At 43.6% G+C, this 15899-nt stretch overlaps 3 protein-coding genes across 3 annotated transcripts; 1 reads left to right on the top strand and 2 right to left on the bottom strand.

Moving 5' to 3' along the window:
- Positions 1 to 10420: 10420 nt before the first annotated feature.
- Positions 10421 to 11344, bottom strand: LOC119560996. The gene has a single exon (XM_037874793.1). The coding sequence runs from the start codon at positions 11275 to 11277 to the stop codon at positions 10567 to 10569; it is 711 nt and encodes a 236-aa protein (XP_037730721.1). The 5' UTR covers positions 11278 to 11344; the 3' UTR covers positions 10421 to 10566.
- Positions 11345 to 11497: 153 nt separating this feature from the next.
- Positions 11498 to 12389, bottom strand: LOC119561094. Its single transcript, XM_037874991.1, has one exon. The coding sequence runs from the start codon at positions 12315 to 12317 to the stop codon at positions 11628 to 11630; it is 690 nt and encodes a 229-aa protein (XP_037730919.1). The 5' UTR covers positions 12318 to 12389; the 3' UTR covers positions 11498 to 11627.
- A 293-nt stretch (positions 12390 to 12682) lies between these two features.
- On the top strand, positions 12683 to 15294 carry LOC119559394 (prolyl 4-hydroxylase subunit alpha-1). The gene is made up of 8 exons (XM_037872458.1): positions 12683 to 13161; positions 13382 to 13684; positions 13747 to 13934; positions 13987 to 14120; positions 14191 to 14661; positions 14725 to 14778; positions 14941 to 15106; positions 15163 to 15294. Exons 1-8 carry the CDS (start codon positions 12953 to 12955, stop codon positions 15228 to 15230), a joined length of 1593 nt encoding a protein of 530 aa, XP_037728386.1. The 5' UTR covers positions 12683 to 12952; the 3' UTR covers positions 15231 to 15294.
- Positions 15295 to 15899: the final 605 nt, after the last annotated feature.

The raw sequence follows: 15899 nt of genomic DNA, 5'->3' as shown, positions 1-15899 counted from the left end.
TAACTCCCTTAAGTGGAAGGGTATTAAGCTGATCACTTAGTTAACCCCCTGGCAGGTTAACCCACCATTGCCTGGCTTATGAATTGCAGCTTAAATTGGAGCCGGTCCAGGGCCAGCTGCTTATCGGCCAGAAACCGCAGAGGGGAAACGGAATTACCTGCTTACAACAATATTAAAAGCCAGACAAGGTTCTTCCGTCACCTCATCGCCACCCCTAACCATACCCACCCATCCACTCCCTTTCAATTTTCCCTATCTGCGGGAGAAATTTCTTGGCAAACTTTTTAATGTTGGCCACTAAAACGACGCATTAAATTATTATCTGCGAGATTATGAAATTTTTAACAGCAGGTAATAATCGTAGAGAATTTGTTAAGCAGACACCGCCAGCGGGGAAAATTCGGAGGATGGGCCAAATGAAAGACAAACATTTTCCTACCCCCCCCGGAAAACTCGGATGCTTGGCTGAGCAACTTGAAACGGCATAAATGAAAACGGCGCCGAGGCTCGAATGTTGTAACCGTAGCAATTCCCCAGTCCAAGGACTCCCCATCCACTAAGCCCATTTCAAAACTCCTGGGTAACTGAGGTAATTCAAAAGTTTCTGCCAAGGCGGCTCACATTAAGTGCCACTCCCCCCGTCCAGTTTTCCGCCCCCTATGGATGGCAAATGACAGCGAGAAGTATTCACTTCAGACGCCAGCAATTAACTCTCTTCGGGCGAAATGGATGGGGCTTTCACCAGGCCAAGCTTAGAAATTCCAAACCCATTCTACAGCCCCAAAAAAAGTGCAAGATACATTTGGCGACATTTCCTTTGCGGCAATTGGCAAATTGCTTTTGCCTACGTGTGCAATTGTTTTTTGCAACAGTTTTTTGGCCCTTCGGCCCTCAATTACAACATACACCTCCCTGAAAGTCTAACCGTCCGACATTTCTTATCACGTGTCATTGGGCAAGAGCCCGATGGAGCGGGAAAAAATTGGCTCAGCATCCGGGAAACGTCTTACAAATACCCTGTAAAAAATAAATAAAAAACAGAAAAGTAATGATTTAACAATCTATATCTTATAAATATATCAATATATATTTAGCTTAGATTAAATCTCTGAAATGTAAAGTTCCTTTAACCAGTTGCTTTAAAATATTTCATAGATAAGAAATCACTAAATATTTATTTTCTTTAAGAAACATTTCCAGAAAAGGATTCTGACAACAGGTTACAAAATACTTGACTTACTTACATTTTCTTAGATTTAAATTAGCAGTACTGACTTAATGAATGGATCTTAGAGTTGTAATCTTTTATACTCAGATGCAAGACTTTACAACAGCTGCTTGGATTTTCCTGAATTTTTAAAAATTGGTTAAAGCCGAAACGACTACTGCTACCCTGTAAGCTTTCCCCACAATAAAACGCTGACAAGTGGCAGAGGCCACAGTTGAGTTTCGTCCGATTTCGATTCCGAGTCCCAGTAATTTGCACCAGGCAACGCGGCCTGCAACGCCCCCAAGTGAAAAGCCCCGCCCCCTGGAAAATACCACAAATGAACGCTTGTCCGGCAGGAATCGGGATCGGAATCGGCATTCGAGAGGATATATAGAGGAGGGCTGGGTATATGGTGTGCGTATGCAACATTGACATGAAGTTAATGGATGTTTTATGACCGACTAACTTCGCCAACGATAAATCGGTTTTCCATGAGCCAGTAAATTGCGATTTGATTGTTTCTGTTGGACATGCAAACAAATCCTGCTTTTTGCTTCAGCCTGGGCACTCTCACCGAAACGAATGTGAAAAGTGAGCGATTTTTGGGGAAAACTTTGATTAAAGGTTCTTTGGAAAAAACTCTGCCAAAGATCAATGGCCAGGTCCTCCCTCGGTAGTCACAAAAAAAAAACCATATAAATTAAAGCCTGAAATTTATGAAAATTTATGCAAGCAATGCTTTCTGCTCCTCGGTCAAGACTTGCATTGTCCGGCATTGGTCACCCCCAAAATATTGGTCCACCCCCGGGATCTCATCCCCCGTTTTGGCTCACCTTTTGTTGTAATACACACATCAAGTGGCAACCGAATTTATGCAACATTTGGCTTTTGTTGTTTATTTTTTTTTGGGGGGAGACATTCCGAAGAAAGGAAATTCATATGATAATGTCTGAATGGGAATTTGTTTTGTCCATATACATTTTTTCGAGCTGACAGTTTCCTTTTCATAGGTAAATTTTCGCCTTGATTTATTGGCCAGCAGCAGAATGAAATGTTTATCCTTGGTCCTTCTTGGGTAATCGCCATTTCAACATCAATTTATTTGCTATTAATCCTTCACCTCTTTATCGCCGTCCCGAGAAGTCCTAAGTAGTCCCCAGTGCCCTGTTCTATTTGCTCTGTCCAGGCAATTAGATGTTTGCCCTCGTCTCCCGGTTTTTGTTTTCCTTTCGGAGGTGAATTGAGCTCACGGCTATTGGCCATCGATTGGAATAGAGTCCTTTATTTTGGGGCTACCCCATTCCTTTCGATACGCCCACAATCGAAACGTGTTCGCCATGGTTAGTTGCATGTTAGCAGAGGAAAATCTAAGAATGGTGGGGAAACTCGATTTTCCTTTAATCTGGCTGCTTGTTTGACAAGCTCTTAACACTAATTGAAGACACAATCGAGGCACACTCCAGAATCCCCTTAACTCTTTTGTCTTTCAGCAGCCAAAAATCTAGAGACTTCAAAAGACTCAAAGGCGCGTGATTTATGCCGCGTTGCTTTGAGTCAGATCACAGAAAAAAGAAATCCTTTGCGTGCTTTTCGATAAATCAGTTCAATATGCTGGAATCGAGTCAAGTGCGTCTTGGAAAACAGACGGTAGACATTAAGTTTCACTCATATATTCTAAATTAATAAAATCTTTAGAAGCTGCCAAACAAATTGACAAGCATTCTGAAAACTTTTCTTTACCATTGTTTGGCTTTTTTAAAGGTACTGCCTTCAGCTGGCCCAAAAAACTTGTGGTGCCTGGCAAATAAATTGCCTTGTGAACTTTATGAACTCACGCGGGATTAACTTGTACCTTTGATTGAATTTCCTGCAAAGTTTCCACCGCAGTGAAAAGAAACACCGCACGTCTCAATCCGATAAAAAGCATTTCCAAGTCACGGGAGCCAGCCGAATATTTTTGTGCCGCCCGAGGAATCCCGCGATTCTGGGCCCTGTCTGTGGAACAGATGCCAGACACCAGGACCAGTCTGGAGGTCTCAAAGGATCTGGCCAAGATGGAGTGGGATAGCTCCCTCTCAATCTGGGCAACGGGAATTAGTCGTTTCCGTTCAAGTGGCCCAGGCTAACAATTCCAAAATTTATGCCACCCAAAAGGAGACTGGGCTGATTCTTGATTGTGCAATTGGGAGTGTGGAAGCCAGTACACTGAGATATGAATTTTAAGAATAGAACAATAGTATCCTTAAGATATTACTTAAAAGATATTATAATTTTTAAACAGAAGGTTCTACTTAAGTTGTTCTAAAACCTCTTTATTTTATATGGCCATAACGATTTTAATAGAATATAATATGTCATTGTACCTCTACTATCTTTGAAAATGATTTGTAATAATATTATCATAATATAGCTCATACTTTTTAACATATTTTCATAATGCTCAGATTTTTTGAAAAACATCTCAATTTATTGTATGCTGTGTTATGTGTGATATTATATGACATGATATTGACTTCCCAAACTTGAAGTGGGCTAGATTTAATTTAGTTTTTAAATATTTTTCATGCAAGATAGTGGTTATTTTCTTTATTTTATTTTTCTCAGTGCAACTTCCACCTTTCTTGGACGGGCTTAAGTGGCTGCGCGTCTAACAATTGGTCGGGGACTTATTTCAATTAAGGCGCATTACGATCTTGGCTCTTTGGCTTTGGGCCTGGTCCAGCGATTGGCCTTCGAGTGCCGCCGAATGGAGACAAGCGACTGGGGAGTGGAAAGTTTTTCTGGTCTTCTGGCCAGGAATTCCATTAAAAAGTTTACGTTTAGGTGAGTTCGGTTTTGGCTCTGCTCGGCGGGGATATCAAATAGTTTCTGCCAGCGCGGCGAAAAGTAATTAAAATTCAAATAGCAGACAAACATTTACATTAGCGATTGTTGGTTGGATTTCGGGGGAATGGAATGGGAATGAGAATGGGGTATTTTACTTTATAAGGACCGGGGGTAATATGTATCTCGCTTTTGTTGATGGCTCTTTGTTTTGGCCTGGCGCCAGTCTGCGGCTCAAAGTCTAGAAGTATTTGCTCCCCGAGTAAGGTAAAAATCGAGTGTGTGTGGCTGAGTGGATGACTGATGGCTCTTGGCGGCTGCTGTCGACACACCCACCCGAAAAACCTCCCGAAGTGAACCCACCACCCACCGCACATGTGAGATTATTAATATTGTATTTAATATCTGAGCAGCAGGGACGAGTTGTGTGTCCTTTGTCTACGAAGCCAAATGAAGAGTCTGCATCTGTATGTGAATTTGTATCTGCGTCTTTTTTATGAAGCGGAGTGGGTATCTGCGAGTGCGTGTGCTCAGGTTTAAGGACTACGTGGTCGCAGAAAACAGAAGGAATCTGAAAGGATTTTCACTCATGTCGCGACTTTATTAAGTGCCAAACGTTGAAAGCGTGTTTGCTTAGGGATAAGGTGATAAACCTTGAGGGAAACGACTTTTGCACCTTTAACCTCGAGGCTTATTTCTTAACTTACTGTTGTTAAAAAGTTGATTCTTAGTATAATAAGGGTCATATTTAATGGGGTGTTAGGGCCTCTGGAAAACGCTTTTTGAACCTTTAGCCTTCAGATTAATATCATAATTTACTGCTGGACTTATATACATATTTATAAAAGGGAATTCCAATCTGTTTATATCCAAAGCCACTCAAATCTACGAACGCTCATTGAGCGTATTCCCTTTTTACAGCTCTTGTTCGATCGTTCATCAACTTTCAATCAGAGTGAAGTTCCTCCTCCTCTGAACATTTATTTTATGAAATCCTCCTGCCCCGTAAATCACACTGAAACGGTGATCACGCCCATTTCTGCCCTATAACAGCCGTACTGCCCGTGGTCAGTATCCGTATTTCATTTCGCGGAAATTCAATATCAAAGCCAACCGCCCACTAAGCTGCAAAGTTCACCCAGATGAATGGCGGTCAGTTCCCGGCGAACAGCATGCAATGGCCTCATCCTGAATTTGGGTCCTGGGTTCGGTTCCTCCTCGTCCTGCGTCCTGCGTCCTTCGACCGCTATCCATGTCCTGCACCTCGTATGCAGAGCACGCTCACGATAACGTAGAGTCCGTTCCAAAAAGCCGGAATGAAAGGAACCCAGGACGGGAACATCCCGGAGCACAGCATGGACATAATTAATTTGAATCCTTTTTTCCTGCTGCTTTTTGCGGTTGTGTCTCTGTTTTGCTTTGCATTTTTTCGCTTTACTTTTGCGTGCAACCAAAAATTAATCAAGTGCTAGTTACGCGAAGCGCGCAGTTTTTAATTAAAGCAGCATCAAAGCGAACTTTTTCCGCCAGTAAATACCCATATAGGAAAATCATATTTTTTATGGATCTGGATTCGCTTCGCTTGGTGTTTGTTAAAGCTTTAAGACACCGCCGACACTTGCTGAGGTGTTTTTGCAGAAGTAGCGCCACAGGCGAGGAGCGACTGCAAAATCATAATACAAACCAATTTCATGCTGAATTAAACAGGAGGCGGGGGTCCTGGCAAACAATAGTTGAAGTATCCTGTCAACAGGCGGCGGCTAGCAATTACAACTACAACAACAGCACAACTCGCACAAAGGCAGCACGTGCATTTTGCGCTTTTTAACAAGGGGAATGCCACACACTTGGCCTTGGGCGAAGTGAACAGCCACCGCAGCAGACCTCCATTTTCTATGCTTAATAAGCAGGGTAGCAAAGGTTGCTGGGTTGCTGGGTATACGGAAATACTCTTTATAGAGGTTGTTTTTAGAAATCATTCATAAAGATGTCGAAAAGTATGCAACAAAATATATTAAGTTGGAAAGTACATTGGATTTAATTCGAAAGAGTAATATTTTACAGCATACTTTTAGACACCTTTATACATGATTTTCAAGCCATTGTAAATATTTAAATTTTTGTTTTAATAACATATGTATATACAAATTAATCCACGCAATGTTGAACAATTTTCTGATGTCCATTTTTTCAGACCCTGCTTAAATATTCATTCAAAACGCTAAGAACCCTAAAAGTAGGCTTCAAAATCTTTCTTAATTTCAACAGTTAAGCATCCGTACTTTTCTTATAAAATCTCTTTTACGAGGTATTTTGTTTTCTTCAAAAAAGATTCCTTTAGTTAAAAAAACTTTAGCGGTGCTAGGATTATCACACGTAGAGCTGTCCAAGGCAGTTGGCCTGGGGGAGAGTCCGGCTCCCTTTTCTTTTTCCCGATCCCTCCCCCTATAGAGAAATGCACCTCAGGCACACCTCCAGACCTCCAGAGCGCTGCCCTTTTTCGATCTGTTCAGATGCGAATAATGCGGCTGGGGCGACGTGTCTCGCATAATTTGCAGCAAAGTGCACAACAATGGCAGAGCCCTCTGTCAGGAGCATTAGCATTGCTCTGGGGTGGTGAAGATCTGGATGGGGTGTACTTTCCGATGGGTGGGAGTGTGACGCGTGAAATATTAGAAATTAAAAAACACATGACAAGCAATGTTGGCACTTTGATTTGTCTGCCAGCCGCAGACAATGTTTTCTGCCCATCCCCTCCCGGTTTTAATAATAATTTTGCAGGAGGTACAAGTAAAGCCCGGAGTGGTGGGATGGCAATTACAGTGGGATGGGGAATGAATGTCTGCAGGCCAAGCCAATAAATTAGGAAACACCTGTTTTTAGCCGGCCGAAGGCAAACGTGGCGACAGATGTCTGCGAGGGGGAATCGAAACTGTTTTCCTGGCCGTAATGAAAATATTATTCCGACTACATAATTTGTGGGACCCCCGAACACGCACACCTCCCCCTGCGCCCTTAACCCCACCATGGGCTTTGGGGGTTTGTACGTAATTTATGTTACTTTTTTCTGCCGCTACTTGGCCGCATTTCGCGGTTTTTTATTGCTACGTGCGGAGAGAGAGGCAGCGAAAAAGATACAGTACAATGCACTGGGAAATCATATCTGGAGATTACTATACCACATATAGAGGGTACCATAGGAATTACTGGGCCTTTAATATCACTCACAAGGGTGCCTGAAAGTAGGCAACAATATTTTTGTAATCATGAAGAACGGCATTATTTTTTAAAGTATACTTTTAGGTATTTTAAGAAAAGGTTTTATATAAGAATATATTTTTTATTAAATACCATTGCTTAGTGATCTAATTAATAAATCATGCACTATATTTAGCAAATATTTCTTTCTCTGTACAGGGAATGAGAGGGTGATGGGATGAGCCGAAAGGATGGGGAACCAGGAGCAGACCACGCCATAATGTCGTCATGACAGACGCGGCCATAAAAGATAATTATGATTCCGGTAATAGGTTTTATTTTTCGCATGTACCTCTTTTGTTCATGGGCACAGCTCCCAGTTCAAAGTCCCCCTCGCCACTTTCCCCACCGTTCCGGGAAAACCATTGCCAAAATCCTCCGCTGTTGTTGTTTTAGTTGGGGCAGTGGCTGGGTGGTGCTGGCACAAAGGTCGACCTCGGTGGTTCCCCGTCTCCGGACGAACGACTTTGCTGTGTCTACATTTACTTTTCGGGTGACCAACGTGGCATAGAAATTATGCGCATTATACGCGTCGCGCTCCAGCGCCTCGCTAAAAAATTATATCCGCGGAATTATGCGAACCACGGTGGAAAATGAGGAAAATAAGGGGTTTTAGTGGGAGGCAAAAGGGATAAGGGCTTATTTTTACATACTCCTTAAATGTTTAACAACCTGAATAAAAGTCGGGGCCATGGAGTATAGGGTAATCAGTCACAAAAAAAAATGTTGATACCTCTAAAATTAGACTTAAGTGAGTTTTTAAAGTAAGTTTTTCAATAGCAACCTATTGATAAATTGTCAGCCCAGCATAAGCTTCAGATGACTTACGTTCCCAATTAGCAGCCCATCAAGGGGTAGAATTTTCCGGGGATGGGGTAACAGTAAGTAGGAAGCGAATGCCGTGTTTGCTATTCTAATGAACTTGTCACGCTTATGAAGATTAATGCCACCTTGGCGCAGTTTTCAGCCAGCCGATTCGCAATTTGAAGTTTCCCAGCTTGAAGTTGCCAGTGAAAAGCCAGCAGTTTCAGTGCCAGCCTAACAAAGAGTAATTGTCCCAACATGATAATTGCTTTAATGACGAATGCAAAACGAAGCGGGGCTTCCGAATTTGATTAATGTGCTACCCGGCAATTGACCCAGTTTTCAATTAGAGGCCGGGAGTGACAGGTTTCAAGTTGGCTTGTCCAAAATCACCCCGACCCCCTGGGATTTTCACCCATGCCGAGTTCAAACAAGGAAGCGCCGAGGGAAATAGGGAAATGACAGTCCTGTTGATGTCTAATGGAAAACGTGTGCGGGCATAAAAATGGCCGCTAAGAAAATGCATAAAAATGTGTGCGAATGCGAATGTGTGTGATGCTCGCCGAGGAGGAAAGGACATGCAAGGACAAACGGAAGTCACACACATGCTCGCTTATCGGGCAAAGTAACTTTTCCCCAGCAAAATGCCAAAGTCCATAAAATACTTTTACACACCAGATCTGGATCTGGAGATACTCCTTCGGTCGTCTAACTGGAGTAAGCTGAGTTTTGCGAATGGGGTCGCAGGGGACGGGGCATACCTACACGTATAAGGCTATCAAAAGGACCAAGGACTTTGGCCAAATTGTTTACACAAGTCATAAGCATTTTTTAGCGAGCCATCGCTGTCTGTTTGCCAGTGTATAAAAGCCCTGCCGGCATTTGCATAAACCTTTCCCTTCTGTTTGCCCAGCCCATTATCCTCCAGACCACCAATCCTCCACACCAATCCTCCACTCCAGTCCCCCGAAAACTTTTGACAACTGCAATAATCATAACTGCAACCGCCCGACATTGATTTCGATTTCGGAGAAGATTGGCGGGCGGCATTGCTCGACCGTTGGGCGCCATTAATGGAGCATTGTTTCACAAGTCGTTCTAAAGACCCGAGTGTTTGAGTTTCCGCATGATTTGAGCTCAGTGTCATAAAGCAGGACCAAAGTTTTTCAAGTTTCCAGCGTTTTGAGTTTTATTCACGCGATGGATTTCAGTGGGTCACCAATTGTAATTGATATGCCCTTCAAGGTGGTTCGGAGTACACCCCCTATTAAATGAACTTTTGTGTGTTTAGGTGTTCGCCGGGGATGATTTGATGTTCTGATTTTCCGAGAAGGCAACTCCACATTACTTACCCAACTGAAGTAAATAGGTTTTGTGTTCCTGGCATTTTAGGTTAAACGATATTTTGTACCGTGACATGTTTGCCCGTCGCTGTAGTCGCTGATTTTGATCCATCCACCAATGATTGATGACACTTAATTGATGAACATCCCACCGCCTTCTCCGGGGGAAAACCTCGGGGCAATGCCTTGGGTAAATATTTGCCATGTCTGGCTTAAAGTGGCCCAAAAGCGGCTTAAAGGCCCGTCCAGCTGTTGACAGCGGACCCGTAAAGCCAGCCCGGAATCCCCGAATACCGGAGTCTACGGTCACGGACACAAACCGGACATTTTCCAGGTCACAGGTGCTTTTGTTGTCCGCATTAGATTTGCCTTCCGAACTCCGTACGATATCAACTACACGCACACAAATCTCTGGCCTCCGTGCATTCGGTCTTTTTGTTTGGCTGCCCTGTCCATTTGGCTGTAAAATTTATTTCATTTGTCCAACAGCCCGACCCCGCAAAAGGCATGACGCTGACAGTTTTATGGCAAAGTTAAGCCGATATCAACGGCAGGACATATGACCCGACCCCCGTCCGCAGCGCCGCCCATAAAAGTGTAAAATTTAAAGCCTTTTTTGCCCTACCTTGGCGCACACAACAAGTGGGCCCTCCCCGAAACAAAACGGTATTTAGGTTTTCCGCAAAAACCCTTTCAATGGGTTCACTCATGGCGGAAAGCAGATAGCAATTGTTCAGCAATGCGAGCATTAACCCATAAGAATGCACGGTCGAGTGCTCCGGCTGCCAGATATCCGATTGCCATTTACATTACGGCACTCTTTAAGATCGAAATTAATTAGGTTCCGAAAGAGTTACAGAAATAAAACCGATATAACACACATCACTGGGGTTTCGAAACCATCTAAAAGGTGCTTAAAAGTATGCAACAGAAAGACCTCTATTTTAAATATCTATTTCCATTAACAAGGTTATGTATAAGTACATTACCGATACATATTTACATAATTAAGACTGTGTAAAAATACGTACAAAATTTGGAAAGCAACTCATAGGTCTGAAAAAATCTGGCACTAGAATTTGGTAAGTCATTTTTTGGCTCATTAGGGAATGTGTTCCAAAGTTCCACCTATAGGAATATGGTTTCGTTCTCGCAAAAGTCCCGAAACCATTCGTAGGTGTTCAGCCTGGCGTGGATGACTCGTCCCAGGACGAAGAGTGGGATGGGCATGTAGTCGCCCTTCGCCTGACCCTTGTTCAGGTCGGTGGTCAGCTTGACGTCGATCATGATGGTGGCATGGAGCAGGTAGAGCATCCCACAGGCCAGCGAGGAGATGGACTGGCCGCGGAGGAATTTGAAGACCGGGTGCACTGGCGGGTCCTCCGCGAGCTCGGCATAGTCATCCTTATGGTGCATATGCGGGTCCTTCTGGGTGATGTACACGTGGAACTGCCGCTCCGCATCCCACATCGAGGTCAAGGATATCAGGGTGAAGACGAAGGCCGCCGACGAGGCCTTCCAGATCTCCATGCAAACGGTTGGCGTGTGGCCCGTGCAGATGTTGACGCTCTGGAAGAGGGTCAGCACCATGAACACGTAGAAGGTCACCAGGTAGAAGTAGTGGAACGCCCGCACGTCCCAGGTGTACGTGTCCAGTGCGATGGTCATGAAGCCCGAGATGTGGTAGCCCATGCAGCACATGTTGAAGACCGTTTCCAAGGTGTAGAATACGAACAGAACGGGTCGCAGAGCCTCGGGTTGGTAGTTTCCAACCACACTGTCTGCCCGTGGTAGGACGCCGGTGGCATGGACCCAGGTAAAAAGGGATCTTTCAGACATTTCGAAGTAAACCAACTAAAAAGAAACGAATGTTCAGTTTTATCCTGTGACATTAAACCAAAAGTGAAATATGTATACGGAAAACTGCCAATTTTCCTTATCAAGTTACTGGACGATAAATATGATCTTGTTTTGTAATTATTTTTATTCACTTCTATAAGGTTGTTAGCCTACATTCTTATGCAAGGCCAATCTTGGTTATCAAATGAAAAACTTTATCTACACATCTATCGATTTATTATTAAATCTTATTTTTAAATTTCTTACGAAGAGCCTTATAAAAAATTTAAAAATAAGACTTGTTTATATTAGTTAGTATCATTGCACACTTGATCTCCATTTGTGGATCCTCAAATGTCCATGGTGTTGTTCTCGCAGAACTCCCGGAACCATTGGTAGCTATTAAGCTTTTCATGAAAAGCACGTCCCATGACAAAAAGTGGGATGGGGGCGTGCTTGCCGTGGTCGTTGAACCTCGCGGTCAACTTGACATCGATCAGTATGGCCGCATGGAGCATGTAGATCAGTCCGCAGGCCAACGAGGAGATGGACTGGCCCCTCATAAATTGGAAGAACGGGTGATTTGGAAGGACCTCTTTGAACTCAGAGAAGTCATGCTCAGCATGGTCATGGGCCACAATCGTGGCGAAGAACAAGTAGGACTGCCGCTCCGCATTCCACATCGTGGTCAAGGATATCAGGATGAAGACCACCGCGCCCGCCGACGCCTTGTAGATCTCCATCAGAACATTGGGCGTGTGACCCGTGCAGATCGCGACGCTCTGGAAGGGAGTCAGCACCATGAACGCGTAGAAGACTGTCAGGTACAAGTAGTGGACAGCCTGTCCATCCGGGCCAAGGTCAAGTAGGTTGACGGCCTGGAAGCCCGAGATGTGGTAGCCCATGCAAAACATGTTGAACACTGTTTCCAGGGTGTAGAACAGGAACAGCACGGGACGCAGAGCTCCCGGCATGTAAAACAGAAAGTCGGTGCTTTGGGAGGACAACGGACGTCCTTGATAAGACGCTCTGGTACTCATGCTGATTGAAAACAATAATTTTAGTGGGTACTTTTTTCGAAACCAAGTATCTGAAACGTAAGATGTCAGTCAATGAAGTTTAAGTCTTTAAAAAAACAAAGTAGATGTTCATATAAATATAGTGTAACACATAATAATAGGATATGTTCCTAAGCTTATGGACCCAGACACATAAATGCTCATAAATGATATTTCTAATCCATATAAATATATAGTGGTTCGTCTGAGCTTTGGCAGAGCTTTTTGCACTATCAACATTTTTCGGTTAAGAGTGGGTGATTCCTCCGCTGACCATTACACACCTCATAGACACCTCGCAATTCTTGCCGGTGGTCAGTGCTCTCGGCGAGCTGCGAGCACGTTCTTCTGGTGACGCAGCTCTTTCCAGTTCGCGAGCACGTAGCGCCAACGCGATATTATGGTTCCGGTACTCTCGGGTTAATTAAATCGCTGCGTGCCGCTATCATTGCGCTGCTTATCAGCCCCCGAAAGAATCGCTATAGACGGAAAACGGGGAATATTTATCTCGGCCCGATGTCAACTTGCCAACCTCGGCTCTTTTGGCTTTTTGGCTTTCAACAGTTGGCTCCGGCACGTAGACCCAAGTAGAACCCCTACCAGAAAGGTAACCCACGATGCGCTCCTCCAAGTGGCCGCTTTCGCTGGTGATGCTGCTCACCTGCCAGGTGCTCCTCCTACTCCTAGTCCGGCAGGTGAGAGGCGAAGAGAGCCACTGCACCTCGGTGGCCGGAATGGTCAAGCTGCTCGATCTGGAGGCCCAGCTCATTGATAACCTGGAGGACTATGCAGTCGAGCTGGAGAAAAAGCTGGAGACCGTGAGAAGGTGGGTTATTATTAAGACTAAACTCCAATTCTCACTAAAAATGTATTCTTTATTGATTTTTTTGGACAAGTTAGTTCGATTCCCGCTAACAGAAATAGGGAAAACTAGAGATCCTTCAAGTTAAAGTACTTTTTTCCACAGGAACACTTATATGTTTAATTCCTCTTAAGACCTGGATTTATAAACAAGTTCTAACAAAATACTGTTTTTTCTTTCTTAGAAGCATAACAAGCCTACGTTTGGAAAATGATAAAGCCCGAAATTCCACGGAAGAGTATCTATCCAACCCCCTTAATTCATTTTCCCTTATACGTCGCATGAATCGCGACTGGATGATATGGCAGCTCTATATGGGTGATCCCATCGGTCTTTCACATGTGGAAAGGATTCAAGAACTGAGGGAACACATGCCCACCAACACGGATGTGGAGGAGGCTGTCACCGCCCTGGATCGTATTCAAAATACCTATGGCCTCAAAGTATCACATATTGCCCATGGACTTCTCAATGAAAAGCAGTACAAGTACGTTAGAGTTATTTAAATATTGATTAATAAAATAATCAAACTATTTACCCATTATACAGTGTGAGTTTCACAGCATTGGACACCTATGCCATGGGTCAAATCCTCTTCGACCAGGAAAACTACCTTCCAGCTGCTAGCTGGCTCTATCAGTCGATTGTTTTGATGGAGGTTTATAAACTGCCTGCTCCTCTGGAGCTTTCCAAGAACGAAGTGCAAATGGTCTATGCTGAAACCCTGTTAAAACTGAGTAAGTTAGGATCACAATTGAAATATCAATAATAATAATCAATTCCAAATAGACCAGAACGCGGATGCCCAAAAAGTTGTCAATATTGCACTGACTGATAGGCCTCATGATATTAAACTTTTGCTGAAGAAGTCGGAAATCGAAACGTTGATAAGGACGGGAACCAAAAGTGCGCCCCTGCTGAAGGTAGGTAGTTGTCGGCAGGCTGATAAGGTCAACCACTAAGATAGGGCAGAAATAACCGAAATGGAAATAGAGAACATTGCAGGTTCAGGGAACGGGGGCTCCAACTGCCTACCAGATGGGCTGCCGAGGTCAGTTCCCAGCGTCCACGGATGGCAGGCTTCACTGTCGCTATAACAGCACCACCTCGCCCTTCCTGATCCTCGCCCCCCTCAAGATGGAACTGGTGGGTCTGGATCCCTATATGGTTCTTTACCACGACGTGCTCTCCGCCAAAGAAATAGAGGAACTTCAGGGAATGGCCACTCCGGGCCTGAAGAGGGCCACTGTCTTCCAGGCCTCCTCCGGTCGCAATGAGGTGGTAAAGACCAGGACCTCTAAGGTGGCCTGGTTCCCCGACTCCTTTAGCCCCCTCACGCTTAGACTCAATGCCCGGATCACCGATATGACCGGGTTTAATCTCCACGGCTCCGAGATGCTGCAGCTGATGAACTACGGGTTGGGTGGCCACTACGACAAGCACTACGACTTCTTTAACCAGACTGTAAGTAACTCTAGTAGCTCTAGAAGAAATATAATTAATAATCTGTTTTATATTTGTCCACAGAACTCCAATTTAACTGCCATGAGTGGCGATCGTATTGCCACAGTACTTTTTTATGTGAGTAAATTCAAAACTAATTCCTAGTTTTAAAAAATTGTTTAATCCCTAAGCTCAAGCAATCCATAGATCTTATAATTCATTTACTCTGTTCTGGTTGTGACTAACCATTATTTTAATATGAAAAACATATACTAAAATTGTTAATTTTGCCTTTCCTAGCTAACGGATGTGGAGCAGGGTGGAGCCACCGTGTTTCCAAACATTCAAAAGGCCATCTTCCCCCAACGCGGATCGGTTATAATGTGGTACAATCTTAAGGACGATGGTGTACCCAACCCTCAAACTCTTCATGCCGCCTGCCCCGTTATAGTGGGATCCAAATGGGGTAAGTATTCTTAAATTTTTAATAAATCCGATGCTACAATCTATATTCTATCTCAGTGTGCAACAAATGGATTCGAGAGCGCGAACAGCTATTCCGCAGACCTTGTCTCAAAAAGCGATTGTGATTCTCAAGTTCTATTTTTAAAGAAGTGATAACTTACGACCACTATGAAACTCAATAAAGTCAAGTCAAAATCGATCATGCTGTCAATTATAGCCAATTTTCCAGCGATAAGAACAATTTGCAGTCAAGTCTCAACATTGCTAGGCGGAATAATTAGAGGTGTTTTCACCCAAAACCATTCATCATAATCAACTAGTGGAAATACCTGCCACATATCGCATTTCAATCAGCCCTGATTTGACACTTGTTTGCATTATAATTATAAGATAACGAGTTCGGCTCTTCAAAAATTTCGGTATTTTAAGACTTCTTGAAGGGTTACACATCTGTGATAAAAAGATTATGCCGATTTCAATAATCTATACATTTTTGTAGATTTCTCAAATTTTCTTTAACTTACAAAATTTAGAAGTATTGAATTTTATGACAATACAACACAATTTAAGGGAGACCCAACAACTATAATAAAAATATAGGTTGTTTGTTTAAAGTTATATTATTTGTGTATAGGTTAAAAGTGATGAAATGAGCCACAAATGGAAGCTCATTATGATGATTGTACTCTCACTGGTCTTTGGCGAGACCAAGGTACAAAGGGGATACTCCTTATCGCTGGTATCGATGATCCCCCTTCTGGAACTGGAAAGCAAGCTGATCGATAGCCTCGATT

This window comes from Drosophila subpulchrella, chromosome 3R (assembly GCF_014743375.2).
Source record: "Drosophila subpulchrella strain 33 F10 #4 breed RU33 chromosome 3R, RU_Dsub_v1.1 Primary Assembly, whole genome shotgun sequence".
Lineage (NCBI taxonomy): Eukaryota > Metazoa > Arthropoda > Insecta > Diptera > Drosophilidae > Drosophila > Drosophila subpulchrella.
The sequence above is the reverse complement of the archived record's forward strand: the minus strand, read 5'-3'. Positions and strand labels throughout refer to the sequence as shown.